Source organism: Neovison vison, chromosome 5, assembly GCF_020171115.1.
Source record: "Neovison vison isolate M4711 chromosome 5, ASM_NN_V1, whole genome shotgun sequence".
In the NCBI taxonomy this organism is placed as follows: domain Eukaryota; kingdom Metazoa; phylum Chordata; class Mammalia; order Carnivora; family Mustelidae; genus Neogale; species Neogale vison.
Window position 1 is genome coordinate 36,716,419 of NC_058095.1, and position 16,100 is coordinate 36,732,518.

The 16,100-nt window shown below is 37.4% G+C and overlaps 1 protein-coding gene across 2 annotated transcripts in view; it reads right to left on the reverse strand.

The window, feature by feature from the left end:
- Nucleotides 1-16,100, reverse strand: part of MED13 (mediator complex subunit 13) — a 110,186-nt gene that overhangs the window by 15,719 nt on the left and 78,367 nt on the right. For both annotated transcript variants that reach the window (XM_044248530.1, XM_044248531.1), the window contains exons 17-21: nt 8,539-8,700; nt 5,565-5,788; nt 3,332-3,521; nt 1,697-2,159; nt 55-274 (exon numbers count right to left, since the gene is read on the reverse strand). In XM_044248530.1, coding sequence (XP_044104465.1) covers nt 55-274; nt 1,697-2,159; nt 3,332-3,521; nt 5,565-5,788; nt 8,539-8,700 — 1,259 coding nt within the window. The remainder of the gene's footprint in view (nt 1-54; nt 275-1,696; nt 2,160-3,331; nt 3,522-5,564; nt 5,789-8,538; nt 8,701-16,100) is intronic.

The window sequence follows — 16,100 nt, forward strand, 5'->3', positions numbered from 1 at the left end:
GTCTACATCAAACTGTTTTATATAAATTTAATTTGCAAAAGTGATCATTCTTACCTGTACAGAAACAGTATTTTTAATATGAGGAGGAAGAGTCTGGACCATTTCCAGAAAGCATCGAAGTAGCCCCAAAGTCCATACATTAGAAGAATTAGTGCTCTCATCTTTATTTTCATAGGTAAAAGGGTCAATTATATAAACAACAATTGCAGGTGGATAAGTGATTGCATGTGAATCACCATCTGTGGGGATACCCACTTTATCCCGATCCATTGTGCTAAAATTTAAGGTAGAAATATAGAGTTAGGAAAAAAGTTGTACCATTAGTTTCTTTTTTTTTTTTTTTAAAGATTTTATTTGTTTATTTGACAGACAGAGATCACAAGTAGACAGAGAGGCAGGCAGAGAGAGAGAGAGGGAAGCAGGCTCCCTGCTGAGCAGAAAGCCCGACGCAGGACTCGATCCCAGGACCCCGAGATCATGACCTGAGCCGAAGGCAGCAGCCCAACCCACTGAGCCACCCAGGCGCCCTGTACCATTAGTTTCTGAGGTAGTATCAAAAAGCAGGTTCTTAATAACCTCCCCTCTTTTTCTGGTGGGGGGTGTCAGAGACCTTTTCTAAAAATTGGGGGCATCTCTTTCTCTCCAAATAGAATAGTAAGTAATTTGTAAGTAATACAAATACCCTTCCGTTAAGAGGGCTTGTATTAAAAAGGGGGATAGAATTTCTAAAACCACAGAATATCCAGAAACACTAGAAAGCTTAGTGCTTAAGTAATAAAACTGAGACAAAGATAGGTTATCAGCTGCTAAATCACAAGGCAGAGCTAGACCAGAAAGAAACCAGGTTTTCAGACTTAATCAATATTCTATTACATTAGCCTATACATATTCATTTCACACTTCATAACTTTAATAATGCGCAAGCTTCATTCCTGGATGGTGATATGATTTTCTTAAACTCCAAATCTATTTAGATGTTAAAGACGAATGCATCAATCTGGGTAAATTAATAGTTTGTTTTTACTCACATAAATAAGTTTAACTTTAGCAAAATGCATCTGGGTAGCTGAAAGATATTACCAAGCTCATGTTAACCTAACCTATAAATCAAAAAGGAAGCTCACTCAATACCTTCATCATAAAAGGAATAAAGAGCTACAATCATCACACGTGTTTGAAAACATTGTATAGAGCATTTAGTGTACATTATTGTCCTACTGCTTCCATTTTACAGATAACATGCTCAGAAAGTCAGACAACTTTCCTAAAGTCACATAGCCAGTAAACAGCAGAGCTAAGATTCAAATCTCTGTATGGTTCTTAATAAGCTCTGAACAGACTCGTTCAGTAGTGACTTCTAAATCAAGGTAGTGATTTGCAAAGGAAAATTTACTTAACAGTCATGTCACAGAACATATTCAAACATCACAGTATAGTTGAACTAAATGGTTTTCAAGGTCTTAATAACCACGATGAGATTTTAGGATTCTATGCTAAAGACTTTATGAAGAGTCTACATTATAGAGATAAAATAATCAACTTTACAAAAACTAAAATAATTAATTCTAAAACAAAAACTAAAATTTTTCAAGGATAAGATAAAAAAACTCTCCATGTTCATTCACAAGGATTACCTCAGACAGAAAGAAGCATAATATATTTACATTTTTGCAAAGAATAGTATATTCAAAGGTACCTTTCAGACACATCAGGATGAGGCTGAGTGGGAAGTGAAGATGATTCTCCAGAAATCCCAGCTGTTTGTAGAGCTGATGACTGTTGCCCTCCTAACTGGCCATTCTGAACTGTACTTGCTTGTGTAGACATAGATCCTGTAGCACTACTGTTTATACTGCCAAAGGGTGGAAATGAAGGTAGTTTATTTGATGATACTCCACTATTCAAGTTGGAGGATGATGAAGATGAAGTTGAAGTTGTGGTCAAAGTTGAATTAGCTGTGGCAACCGAAGAAGACATGGTAACCCCTGATGTCATTGTCATAGTACTACTTGCTGCAGATGCTAGGGTGGCAGATGGAGTATTAGCATTTCCAGTACTTGTCATCTGAGGTGGAGTAATCAAAGACTGACTTGTAGGGGCAACTAAATTTGGTTGGGAAAGTAGAGAGCTGTCCAAAGGCTGGGAAGCAAGATAAGGACCTAAAGATAACAAAAACAGGCAGGATATTTAATTCTTTATTAAGATTGGCTCTTTTTTTATTCTACTATATGAATAATAATCTAGTTAATGCTTTTTGGTAATTACCCTCCCTTAGTTGCATGCTAACAATGTAGCAGATACAAGCTTCTTATTTTGCCCAGAAACTGAAGAAACAAATTTTAAATGGAACTGAAAAAGTAAACAGCATTTTCATACAGAATAAACAGGTCCCATTAAAGTAGAACAAAATTATATTTACTAGACATAATTAAATGAATGAAAATAATATCTAGCAAATTTTTACTAAACAATTCAAAGGTTCCTAAATCACAACCTGAATAAATATTGCCTAAACTGAGAGCTAACCAGATAAAAAATGAAAAATGTTATCATGGGGTTCATATTATAGAGATGCCTAAGGAGGGTCAATATTTTGGTTCTGTGTTTCTTTGGATTAAGTCTACTAAAGTCCATCAATATTTAATTCAATGTTAATTCAAGGGTGTTAAAAGCAAGTCTTAAATAGTTGTCATTTTCTTAGTTCCAACAAAGAACTGTTTCTTTTTTTTTTTTTTTTAAAGATTTTATTTATTTATTTGACAGAGAGAAGTCACAAGTAGATGGAGAGGCAGGCGGGGGGGGGGGGGAAGCAGGATCCCTGCTGAGCAGAGAGCCTGATGCGGGACTCGATCCCAGGACCCTGAGATCATGACCTGAGCTGAAGGCAGCGGCTTAACCCACTGAGCCACCCAGGCGCCCCCAAAGAACTGTTTCTTAATGTTGCAGAAGTAACTACAAGTTATTTCATCTCTAAACCATTAAGAAATCAAAAATTTTAATGTGAATAAGCTTAATTAAAAACACAGATTCATCAGATCCTATAGGTATAATTGTTTATACCCACAATTTCTTCTTACCTGATGGGATCCCTATTTTAGGATCAGCAAACGTCTCCTGTCAACCTCAGACAGTAAATATTTTAGGTTTTGTGGGTCACACAGTCTGTCTCAACTATTCAGCTCTAATCATATAGCTCAAAAGCAGCCACAGAGAATATGTAAATAAGTGAGCAGGGCTGGGCTCCAAAAAAATTTTATTTACAAAAACAACAGATAGACTGGGCCATATTTTGCGACCACTGGTTTTATAAAAAAAAATACAAATTCAATACCTAGGTCATATCTGCAGACTTGTGCATAAAGCTTGAGTTTAGAAAATGCTTCATTGTTACCATCAGCTGCCTGAGAAAACCATTCTGCTACCAACTTTTCTGATAGTTTCTTTGATGCAGTAGATCCAACTTTCATGATTCCATCTGTCAACAGTCGAGAAATAGGTCTGTGTTGACCTAATCGACAGGACTACAGATATACATACAGAAAGCAGAATTAGTGAATTTATTATAGTATCTGAGCATGCATTATAAAATAAGCACTTAAGTTATTTATTTTTTAAAAGCTATATTTCTAAGTAATCTCCATTGGGACTCGAACTCACAACCCCGAGATCAAGAGTCGCATGCTATACCAACTGAGTCAGACAGGTGTCCCAGGCATTTAAGCTACTTAAACCAAGCCTTACAATTTATAATTAACATTTGAGATAAAAATATCACGTGAAATGGTACATCTTTTTCTTTTATACATTAGAAATCCATTAAAAAATTTTTTTCAAAATTAAACTATCTCCAATGAAATACAACACCTAAATAATAATGGCACAAGGACCATGTGGTATGAACAATGACAACTTACAGAATTCAGATCTAAGTGAGCAAAAAAATGCACATATATCCAAGTCAAAACAAAATAAAAATTGTTCTATGAATATACTATGTATTTGTTAGCTCACTAATTCTGTGGGCCACTGATGTTTATTACAAGAAGCCCAATATCAAATAAGTTTGTAATACTAAATCAAGAAAATTTAGACAGAGGATTTCTTTTTTTTTTTTAAAGTAGGCTCCACACCCAAGGTGGGACTTGACTTCACAACCCTGAGATCAAGAGTCACAAGTTCCACCAACTGAGCCAGCTAGGCACCCTTAGACAGAGGATTTCTTCATTTTGTTAAGACTTTCAAAGGCTTGAAAAAAAGGAACCAAAAAAAAAAAAAAAAAAAAAAAAACCTTTCAAAGGCTTTAATAATCCAGTATGAATAGCGAATCTCTTAGTAATGTAAGACATGTTTCCCCAAGCCTGTTTAACTATGGAATTTTTTCTGGAGAGATTTTGCAGAACTAGTAGTTCTAAGTAACACTCTTTAGGAAATATTTATTTCCCAACCTACAGGGCAAATACCTTGTAATTAAGTAGAATATTTATAAGGAGCTAAACCAGCACAAATTAACAACTCAGACTGTAGAAGAAATTAAATTTTAAAGACTGGAATTTTAAGCATTTACGGGGAAAGGAAAATATAATGAAGTTAAGACTTTATGTCCTGCAGCACTTAAAATCTGTAATCACTGCACTCAGTGATAGATACAACATCAGAATTATAACATCAGCTAAAAATTTAAAAGATCAGTCAAGAATTTTAGAATGATACAGCTCATAGCGAACTCAAGCACAGCTTTACTTTATGAAAGTGAGGCCTAGTGTCAGCACCTGAGGTCCTAGAGAATCACGTCCAGAATTTTTATAAATGTAATTTCTTTCCTGGCTACTTAATAATGCAACCCTTTATTTAAATTTTTTTTAGAAAAGATAATCTGAAATGACATATATATGTCCTCAATGGTTTTTCCCCAATACAGCAATTTTTACTGTAACCAAAGTACACCCATCTAACAAACAGTCCAGGTGTCAAATGCTGTAAAGAATATAACTGGCTAGCATGAGAACTACACGTCTAGTTTCACATCATTATGTCTCTGTCCAATGAACTGAACTGCCCAGTATTTGTATATAAGTATACAAATTATGGTTTTAAAATGCTACCTCTTTTTATTTATTTTTTTTTCCAATTTATTTATTTTCAGAAAAACAGTATTCATTATTTTTTCATCACACCCAGTGCTCCATGCAAGCTGTGCCCTCTATAATACCCACCACCTGGTACCCCAACCTGCCACCCCCCCGCCACTTCAAACCCCTCAGATTGTTTTTCAGAGTCCATAGTCTCTCATGGTTCATCTCCCCTTCCAATTTACCCAAAAGCACATACCCTCCCCAATGTCCATAACCCTACCTCCCTTCTCCCAACCCCCCTCCCCCCAGCAACCCACAGTTTGTTTCGTGAGATTAAGAGTCACTTATGGTTTGTCTATTTTTTTTTTAAGTTTTTAATTTATTTAAGAGAGAGCAAGAGCATACTCACGTGCTCAAGAGACAGCGGGAGGGGCAGAGGAAGAGGGAGAAGCAGACTCCCCCCCAAAATGCTACCTCTTTTTAAACACCTACCTCATATATTGCAGTGAGGTCTCTAAAAAAGCTTTTGGCTCCATTTAACAAGGCTTCATTTTCTGGACATAATACAACATAGGCTATATCTCTTTGAGATCCATAGGGTTCCAGCATAAGTCTCTCCCAATAAGGGAGCGCAAATGGAGAAAGCACCAGAAAATCATAATCATAACCCAACAAAAACGTAGGGATTGGCAGTGGTTCTGGGGATTCATCAGTTCCTAAATAAGAAAAGCATATTTTAAGAAAATATTTTAAAGCAGTCATATGTCTTCCTTTTATTTAAAAGTCAACGTTACTGAAATCATTAGCAAAAATATTTGATCAAAGACAAAAATATCTAAAGCCAATCAATGTCTGAGACTTTTCCACAGTTAGGAATTTGCTAAATGGTCTTTAGGAAACATATGACCTATACCATCATTTAATTTTAAGAAAAATTAATTCAGATGAAAAGTTAGAAGTACAATAGAAAACATGGGAGGGGAATTATATTTTTTATAAATTTGGACTGGGGAAAGCCTTTCTATGCATAACATAAAACCTGTCCATCTAAAAGCTGATCAACCTGACTATATAAATTTTAAAATTTGGCAAAAAAGAACATTATAAAAGAGCCAAATAATTAACAACAAATTGGAAAAAAGATTTGTAATGCATATGACAAAAAGTTAAATTCCTTACCATATAAAGGGAACATATAAATCCCTAAGAAAATGATCAGCATCCTAACAGAAAAATGGGTAAAGGATATGAACTAAGTTTATAGAAATAGAAATACCTTACACATAAAAAACTGCTCAATCTCATTTAGAGAAAGCAATTTAAAATAATTAATGGTGAAAAATTATAACATTTACTATTTGCTAGATACTGCTGAAAGATCTTTACACATGCTAACTTTACACATATTAACTCATTTAACCCTCACAAAACCATAGAAGGCAGATACTAATATTAACCTCATTTTAGAAAACTGGAATGAAAAAGTTAAGCAACTTGTCCAGAATCACTTAAGAAATGATAGACATGGGATTAGAGACCAGGAAACCTACTCTTAGGGTCTGTACTATGTTATTTCTCAAGCTATAATAAAACCACCATTTTCACCCATCTACTCAGCATGGGTTTGCAGAACAGGCATTTGGCTGGAGGGAGTTAAAATTGGTATATAGAGAGTAATTTGGCAACATTAAACAACAACAACAAAACACACAATCTTTAAGCCAGAAACTTGTGCATTACAGAAAAACAGTTGTGATGGCAATGACAGAAACAGTATGTATGTCCATAAACAGCGGACTGGTAAAATAATACCACATGAACCCGTTAAAAATAAAGAAAGATAGCTCTGTATGTACTGGTCAGTAAGATGCAGAACTGTGCATGTGCATGCGTGTGTGTGTGTACACTATTTGGTTTTTAAAAGAATGTAAAAATATAATTAACCTGCATTTTTCACTAAACGTCAAGCTTTTAATGATCATTATTTAGCCGTTAATAAAAGAAGGACAATGAAAATATGAGCAAATCTACTACCTCTGTACTTTTTTTTTTTTTTTAAAGATTATTTATTTATTTATTTGTCATAGAGAGAGAAGCGAGAGCAAGCACAGGCAGACAGAGTGGCAGGCAGAGGCAGAGGGAGAAGCAGGCTCCCCGCCAAGCAAGGAGCCCGATGTGGGACTCGATCCCAGGACGCTGGGATCATGACCTGAGCCGAAGGCAGCCGCTTAACGAACTGAGCCACCCAGGCGTCCCTACTACCTCTGTACTTAATGCATTCTAAAACCATGCATGAAAGTCAAACATTTCAATGTTAAAAACTATTATTTTTTAAAAAACTATTATTACATATATATATTTTTTTTTTCCGGGGGGGTGGGGAGAGGAAGAACAAGAGAGGGAGCACAAGCAGGGGGAGAGATAGAGGGAAAGAGAGAGAAACAGAGTTCCCTGCTGAGCAAGCAGCCATCGCAGGGCTCAATCTGAGAACCCTGGAATCACAACATGACCTGAAGGCAGATGCTTAACTGACTGAGCCACCCAAGCACCTCCCAAATATATATATATTATATATATATATAGTTTTTAAAGATTTTATTTATTTATTTAATAGAGATCACAAGCAGGCAGAGACGCAGGCAGAGAGAGAGGAGGAAGCAGGCTCCCTGCTAAACAGGGAGCCGGATGTGGGGCTCGATCCCAGGACCCTGGGATCATGACCTGAACCGAAGACAGAGGCTTTAACCCACTGAGCCATCCAGGCGCCCCTCCACAAATATATTTTTAAAAGCTCCCACCTTTCAGAGACAATCTTCAACAGATAGTTCAAGTATTTTGAATGTTCTTTGCCTGGACTGATGACCATAAATCTGTGTACCATATACATATATTTGAAAGATTTCTTATTTAAGTAATCTCTATACCCAATATGGAGCTTAAATTCACAACCCTGAGATCAAGAGCCACATGCTCCAGCGGCTGAGCCAGTCAGGCAATCCTCTACTGTGTACCATATTTAGAGTATTCCTTTGCTACTCTTACAACCAGCAAACTTTTCTTTTTTTAATGAAGAACTTGGGGTCTTTCATCACTAGTATTATCCCCTTCTTTTTGCCTCATTCTTCATTCAACTTTGTAAAATGGTAATTTACAATGAAAGTGGTGTTCATTCATTTAAAAAATTTTGGTGGTATGCTTAGTTCTTCAAATAAAATCTTACTGGTCAATCTAATCTGTAAAAATAGATCTAAGTGAAGCTGTTCTATCTAAAGAGAGGTTGGAGAACCTAATAAGTTGAATGCTGGAAATGTTCAAGTAATGAAGGCTAAGACTGACCATACTGGCCTTAAGTCAAGCACATGCCACAAAAATATTTAAGGAAGACAAATGTGCTTATTCCAAGTTGGGCACAAAAATGAAGGGCTGATATAAAATCAGTCAATACACATTACAATAAATTACTTACCATAAGAGCCTCGGCCAGCCATTTTATGAAACTGTTGCCAAGTGAGAGGACCTTGAACTCCCCAAGGCCTTACTGTTCTTTTCTTCTGAATAGCATCCTGAAGAACTGGCTGAAGAGATAGGAGCATTCGAAGTATATCCTGCGAGCACTGCATACTCACATCTACAACCATTTAAAAAAAAAAAAAAGGTTAAGAATTGCTATCGCCAACACAAAGAAAAAAAATTTATAACAAAATACATGAAAGTTTGACTTCAATCATCAAGATTAAGCATCTGCCTGTGCAGAGAACTCTATTAGGTTCAATTTCAAATGATCTGTAGAAATGGTTCCTTTAGATGCTTACCTAGGACATAATAAAAAAAGTTACTATAACTCCTCTCCATGAAAATGTCACTCATTACCTCAATAACCAATTAAATTAATCAAATAAATTTGTTCCTTTTTTTGCATTTGTTATCGTTGTTTTTGGTGCTTGTAGGTATTTTCCCAGAAAGAACTCTACCTCACACTGAAGTGAGTTATAAACTGTACCTTATTGACCACCACTATGATAAAATGATCGGATAGATAAGACTGGTTTTTAATTACTGATTAAGGTTTAATTTGGGTAAAACAGACTATAACAATTCTGAAATATAGTACTTGTACATAACATAAACTTGCTCACACTAGAAAAGGTATTATAATATCTACAGATACTTCATAAACCTAGATGTATGGATTATATTACTATGACCTGCATTTCTGACCAACTATCAGAATGGGTATGAAAGATGCTACTCCTAAATGTCAAATGGCTTTAAAAAAGAAAAAAATCACTATATGTTACTGATATAATTAATCCGTGCTCCCAGTACATTCAGTTGTACCATTAAACATGTTTGAGCACTTGTACCTTAAATGATTCAAATTTTTTTTTTTAAAGATTTTATTTATTTATTAGACAGAGAGAGAAATCACAAACAGGCAGAGAGGCAGGCAGAGAGAGAGAAGGGGGAAGCAGGCTCCCAGCTGAGCAGAGAGCCCGATGCGGGACTCGATCCCAGGATTCCGAGACCATGACCTGAGCCGAAGGCAGCGGCTTAACACACTGAGCCACCCAGGCGCCCAATCATTCAATTTTTTAAAAAAATATTTTACTTATTAATTTGAGAGACTGAGCGAGAGAGAGAGAGAGAGAGAGAGAACACACCACCAGGAGATGGAGAGGGAGAAGCAGACTCCCCTGCTGAGCAGGGAATCTGACCAAGGCACTCAATCCCAGGACCTTGGGATCATGACCTGAGGCAAAGGCGGACAGTTAACTGACTGTGCCACCCAGATGGCCCTAAATCACTCAACTTTAATTCATTATTAATACTGCCTAATTTATTATTTCTGCCTTTCATTCCCTAGATCTAAATAGTGTACAGAATTTTAAGTAATTTAATTTTAGCTATACTACTTAATACTATTACATTTAAATAACCTACTATAGGGTTGGTCACCTGCAGGGCTCAGTTGGTTTGAGATCTTACTTTTTTTTTTAAAGATTTTATTCATTTATTTGACAGAGAGAGATTACAAGTAGGCAGAGAGGCAGGCAGAGAGAGAGAGGAGGAAGCAGGCTCCCTGCTGAGCAGAGAGCCCGATGCGGGACTCGATCCCAGGACCCTGAGATCATGACCTGAACCGAAGACAGAGGCTTAACCCACTGAGCCACCCAGGCGCCCGAGATCCTACTCTTGATTTCAGTGCAGGTCATGATCTCAGGGCTCTGAGATCAAGCCCCACATTGGGTTCTGCACTGGGGGGTGGAGCCTGCTTAAGATTCCCTCTTTCCCAGGCACCTGGGTGGCTCAGCTGGTTAAGTGTCTACCTCCAGCTTAGGTCATGATCTGACCTAATGGATGGAGCCCCACAGTGGGCTCCCTGCTCAGTGGAGAGTCTGCTTTTCCTTCTCCCTCTGCCCCTTCTCTCTCTCTCTCTCAAGAAGTAAATAAAATCTTTATTTTTTTTTTTTAAAGAAGTAAATAAAATCTTTTTAAAAAAAACTCTACCCCTCTCCTTTTGCCCCTCCCCCACTCTCCCTCTTAAAAAAAAGTAACCTAGGGCGCCTGGGTGGCTCAGTGGATTAAGTCTCTACCTTCGGCTCAGGTCGTGATCTCAGGGTCCTGGGATTAAGTCCCGCATCAGGCTCTCTGCTCAGCGGGGAGCCTGCTTCCTCCTCTCTCTCTGCCTACTTGTAATCTCTCTCTGTCAAATAAATAAATAAAATCTTTAAAAAAAAAAAAAAAGTAACCTCATACGTAATAGAGTATGTAGTCACTAAGTTAACAACAGAGCTATCTGAAATGGACTGGTTAATCAAAGCAAGTTATAAAACTATCTATAGAAGATATTTTACACAAATAGTATAAAATACAATTATGTGAAACTATAAAGTACTCATGAAAGAAACTGAGGAAGACACAAAGAAATGGAAAAATGTTCCATGCTCCTGGATTGGAAGAATAAATATTGTGAAAATGTCTATGCTACCTAAAGCAATCTACACATTTAATGCAATTCCTATCAAAGTACTATCCATCTTTTTCAAAGAAATGGAACAAATAATCCTAAAATTTATATGGAACCAGAAAAGACCTCGAATAGCCAAAGGAATATTGAAAAAGAAAGCCAAAGTTGGTGGCATCACAATTCCGGACTTCAAGCTCTATTACAAAGCTGTCATCATCAAGACAGCATGGTACTAGCACAAAAACAGACACACAGATCAATGGAACAGAATAGAAAGCCCAGAAATAGACCCTCAACTCTATAGTCAACTAATCTTCGACAAAGCAGGAAAGAATGTCCAATGGAAAAAAGACCGCCTCTTCAATAAATGGTGCTGGGAAAATTGGACAGCCACATGCAGAAAAATGAAATTGGACCATTTCCTTACACCACACATGAAAATAGACTCAAAATGGATGAAGGCCCTCAATGTGAGAAAGGAATCCATCAAAATCCTTGAGGAGAACACAGGCAGCAACCTCTTCGACCTCAGCCGCAGCAACATCTTCCTAGGAACATCGCCAAAGGCAAGGGAAGCAAGGGCAAAAATGACCTATTGGGATTTTATCAAGATCAAAAGCTTTTGCACAGCAAAGGAAACAGTTAACAAAACCAAAAGACAACTGACAGAATGGGAGACGATATTTGCAAACGACATATCAGATAAAGGACTAGTGTCCAAAATCTATAAAGAACTTAACAAACTCAACACCCAAAGAACAAATAATCCAATCAAAAAATGGGCAGAGGACATGAACAGACATTTCTGCAAAGAAGACATCCAGATGGCCAACAGAACACATGAAAAAGTGCTCCGTATCACTCAGCATCAGGGAAATACAAATCAAAACCACAATGAGATATCACCTCACACCAGTCAGAATGGCTAAAATTAACAAGTCAGGTAATGACAGATGCTGGCGAGGATGCGGAGAAAGGGGAACCCTCCTACACTGTTGGTGGGATGCAAGCTGGTGCAACCACTCTGGAAAACAGCATGGAGGTTCCTCAAAATATTGAAAATAGAACTGCCCTATGACCCAGCAATTGCACTACTGGGTATTTACCCTAAAGATACAAACATAGTGATCCGAAGGAGCACGTGCACCCGAATGTTTATAGCAGCAATGTCTACAATAGCCAAACTATGGAAAGAACCTAGATGTCCATCAACAGATGAATGGATAAAGAAGATGTGGTATATATACACAATGGAATACCATGCAGCCATCAAAAGAAATGAAATCTTGCCTTTTGCAACAACGTGGATGGAACTAGAGCGTATCATGCTTAACGAAATAAGTCAAGCGGAGAAAGACAACTATCATATGATCTCCCTGATATGAGGAAGTGGTGATGCAACATGGAGGGTTAAGGGGGTAGGAGAAGAATAAATGAAACAAGATGGGATTGGGAGGGAGACAAACCATAAGTGACTCTTAATCTCACAAAACAAACTGAGGGTTGCTGGGGGGAGGGGGGTTGGGAGAAGTGGGGTGTGGTTATGGACATTGGGGAATGTATGTGCTTTGGTGAGTGCTGTGAAGTGTGTAAACCTGGTGATTCACAGACCTGTACCCCTGGGGTTAAAAATATATGTTTATAAAAAATAAAAAATTAAAAAAAAAAAGGGGCACCTGGGTGGCTCAGTGGGTTAAAGCCTCTGCCTTCAGCTCAAGTCATAATCCGAGTCCTGGGATCAAGCCCCATATCGGGTTCTCTGCTCAGTGGGTAACCTGCTTCCTCCTCTCTCTCTGCCTGCCTCTCTATCTACTTGTGATGTCTGTCAAATAAATAAAGAAAATCTTTAAAAAAATACAATTATGTGTATTCATATCTGAATATTCACATAAAACGAAGTCCAGAAAAAGTTGCTGTTGTGTAAGGTTATTTATCATAATCACATGGGAACTTTTTAAGGACATTTATGCAGAGCTACCATGAGAAATTCTGGCATGGGTTTAGCTCAGGAATTTGTATTTTGATTTTAACTCAGAAAGAGTCTTAAATACTTTTTAATTTCTTTAGAAATATATTTATTGGGGCGCCTGGGTGGCTCAGTGGGTTAAAGCCTCTCCCTTCGGCTCAGGTCATGATCCCAGGGTCCTGAGATCGAGCCCCACATCGGGCTCTCTGCTCAGCGGAGAGCCTGCTTCCTCCTCTCTCTGCCTGCTTCTCTGCCTACTTGTAATCTCTGTCTGTCAAATAAATAAATAAAATCTTTAAAAAAAAAAAAAAAGAAAGAAATATATTTATTGAAGACCTCCCATGGGCCAGGAATTGTTCTAGCTGTGGGGAATATTGCTTAAATAAATTCTTATTCATATCTTGAAGGATCTTATTATCTTGTGGGAGAAACTGACATGGAAAAGAATTATAACTGTATACAGCAACAGGTACCACGTCTCTATGAAGCTGAAAACTGGGTGGAAAGCAATGATTAAAAGGTTGTAAATATTTTTAAAATCATCATCATGAAGCAGACACATAGATCAGTAGAACAGAACTGAACATCCAGAAATCTCACATTTATAGTCAATTATTATTTTACAGGGTGTCAAGACAACTTAATGAGGAAAAATAATCTTTTTAACAAATGGTTCTAAGACAGCTGGATATCCACATGCAGAAGAATAAAGCTGGACCCCTTTCTCACACCTAATACAAAAGTTAATTCAGATGGGATTATATACCTAAATAGTGCTATAACTATAAAACTCCCAGAAAAAACACAGAAGTAAATATTCATGACTTCCTTAAGGTTAGGAAAACCCTTTTTACTAGGCAGAGAGGCAGAGAGAGAGGAGGAAGCAGGCCCCCCCGCCAAACAGAGAGCCCAACGTGGAGCTCGATCCCAGGACCCCAAGACCATGACCCAAGCCAAAGGCAGAGGCTTTAACCCACTGAACCACCCAGGCGCCCCAGGAAAAAACCTTTTAAGCTTTGACACCAAGAGCACAAGCAACAAGAGTGCTGAACTTGATTAAAATTAAAAACTTTTCTGCTTCAAAGGATACCATCAAGAAAGTGAAAAGACAACCCAGAGAATAGGAGAAAATATTTGCAAATCATACCTACAACTCAATGATGAAAACAAAAAAAGTCTAATTAAAAAATGGGACAAAGGTTCTGAAAAGACAAATGGACAATAAGCACATGAAAAACCATTAGCGAAATGCAAATCAACCACAATGAGAGGACACTTTATACTATGATGACTATAATCAAAAAGACAATAGGACAAGTGTTAATGAAGATGTGGAGAAAGCAGAACTCTCACACATGGCTGGTAGGAATATAAAATGGTACATCTGCTTTCGAAACAGTATGGCAATTCCTCAAAAGGTAAATCAGAGTTCTATAGCCCACCAAGTCTACCCATGAGTAATGAAAATATATGTTCACGTGAAAACTTGTAAACAAATGCACACCAGCATTTTCCGTAACAGCCAAAATGCAGAAACAACTGAAATGTCCATCAAAAGATGAATGAATTGTATTGGTACACCCAATACAATAGATTATTATTTGCCAATAAAAAGCAATTAAGTACTAATGCATGCTACATGGATGAACTTTGAGAATGCTAACTAAAAGAAGCCAATCATAAAAGACCATATGGTGTATGATTCTATTAATGTGAAATGTTAAAAAAAAATCTATCTGGAGAGAATGTAGTTGACTGGAATCGAGGGCGGGGCGGGGGGGAATAGGGAGTGACCTCTAAGAGGCATGGTGTTTCTTTTCATGGTGATGAAAATGCTCTAAAATTGACTGTGGTGATGGCTACACAACTCTGTTAATACAGGCATACCTTGCTTTATTCTGTTTCAAAAATACTGCTTTTTATTTTTTACAGGCTGATAGTTTGTGGCAACCCTGCAATAAGCAGGTCCATTAGTAACATTTTTCTAATATCACTGTGTCACATTTTGGTAATTCAGTATTTCAAAGTTCCTCATTATTATTATATTTGTTATGATGCTCTGCGACCACTAGTGATCTTTGATGTCACTATTGTAAATTTTGGGGGACACCACGAACCATGTTCACGTAAGATGGCATACTTAATAAATGTTGTTCTGTGTGTGTTCTGACTGCTCCGTAACTGGCTATTCCCCATGTCTCTCTCCCTCTCCTTGGGCCTCTTTATTCCCCGAGACACAACAATATAGAAATTAGGCCAAATAAAAATCTTGCTAGGGTCTCTAAGTGTTTAAGTGAATGAAGAGTTGTACTTTAAATCAAAAGCTAAAAATAATTAAGCTTAGTGAGGAAGGTATGTTAAAAGCCCACACAGGCTGAAAGCTAGACCCCTTATACCAAATAGTCAAGTTGTGAATGCAAAGGATAGGTTCTCAAAGAAAATTAGAAGTGCAACTCTAGTGAACACATGAATGATAAAAGTGAAACAGCCTGTCTGCTGATATGGAGAAAGTTTTAATGGTCTGGACAGAATGGAACATTTTCTTAAGGCAAAACCTAATCCAAAGCACGACCTTTTTTCAATTCTGTGAGGGCTGAGACAAATAAGGAAACTGCAGAAGAAAAATCTGAAGCTAGGAGAGGCTGGCTCATGATGTTTAGGCAAAGAAAACATCTCTGTAACATCAAAGGGCAAAGCGAAGCAATAAGTGCTGATGTAGAAGCTGCAGCAAGTTATCCAGAAGATTAAGCTAAAATCATTAATGAAGATAGCTACACTAAATAAGAGACTTTTCAATGGAAATGAAACAACATTCTATTGGAAGATGATATCATCCAGGGGTTTTCACAGCTAAAGAGAAGCTGATGCGTAGCTCCAAAGCTTCAAAGGACATGTTATCTCTCTTGTTAGGGACTAATGCACCTGGTGACATTATGTTGAAGCCAATGCTCATTTACCATTTTCAAAATCTTAAGGCCCTTAAGAATTATGCTAAATTTACTCTGCCCCTGCTCTATAAATGAAACAGCAAAGCCTAGATGACAGCACATCTGTTTACAACATGATTTACTGAATATGTTAAGTCCACTGCTGA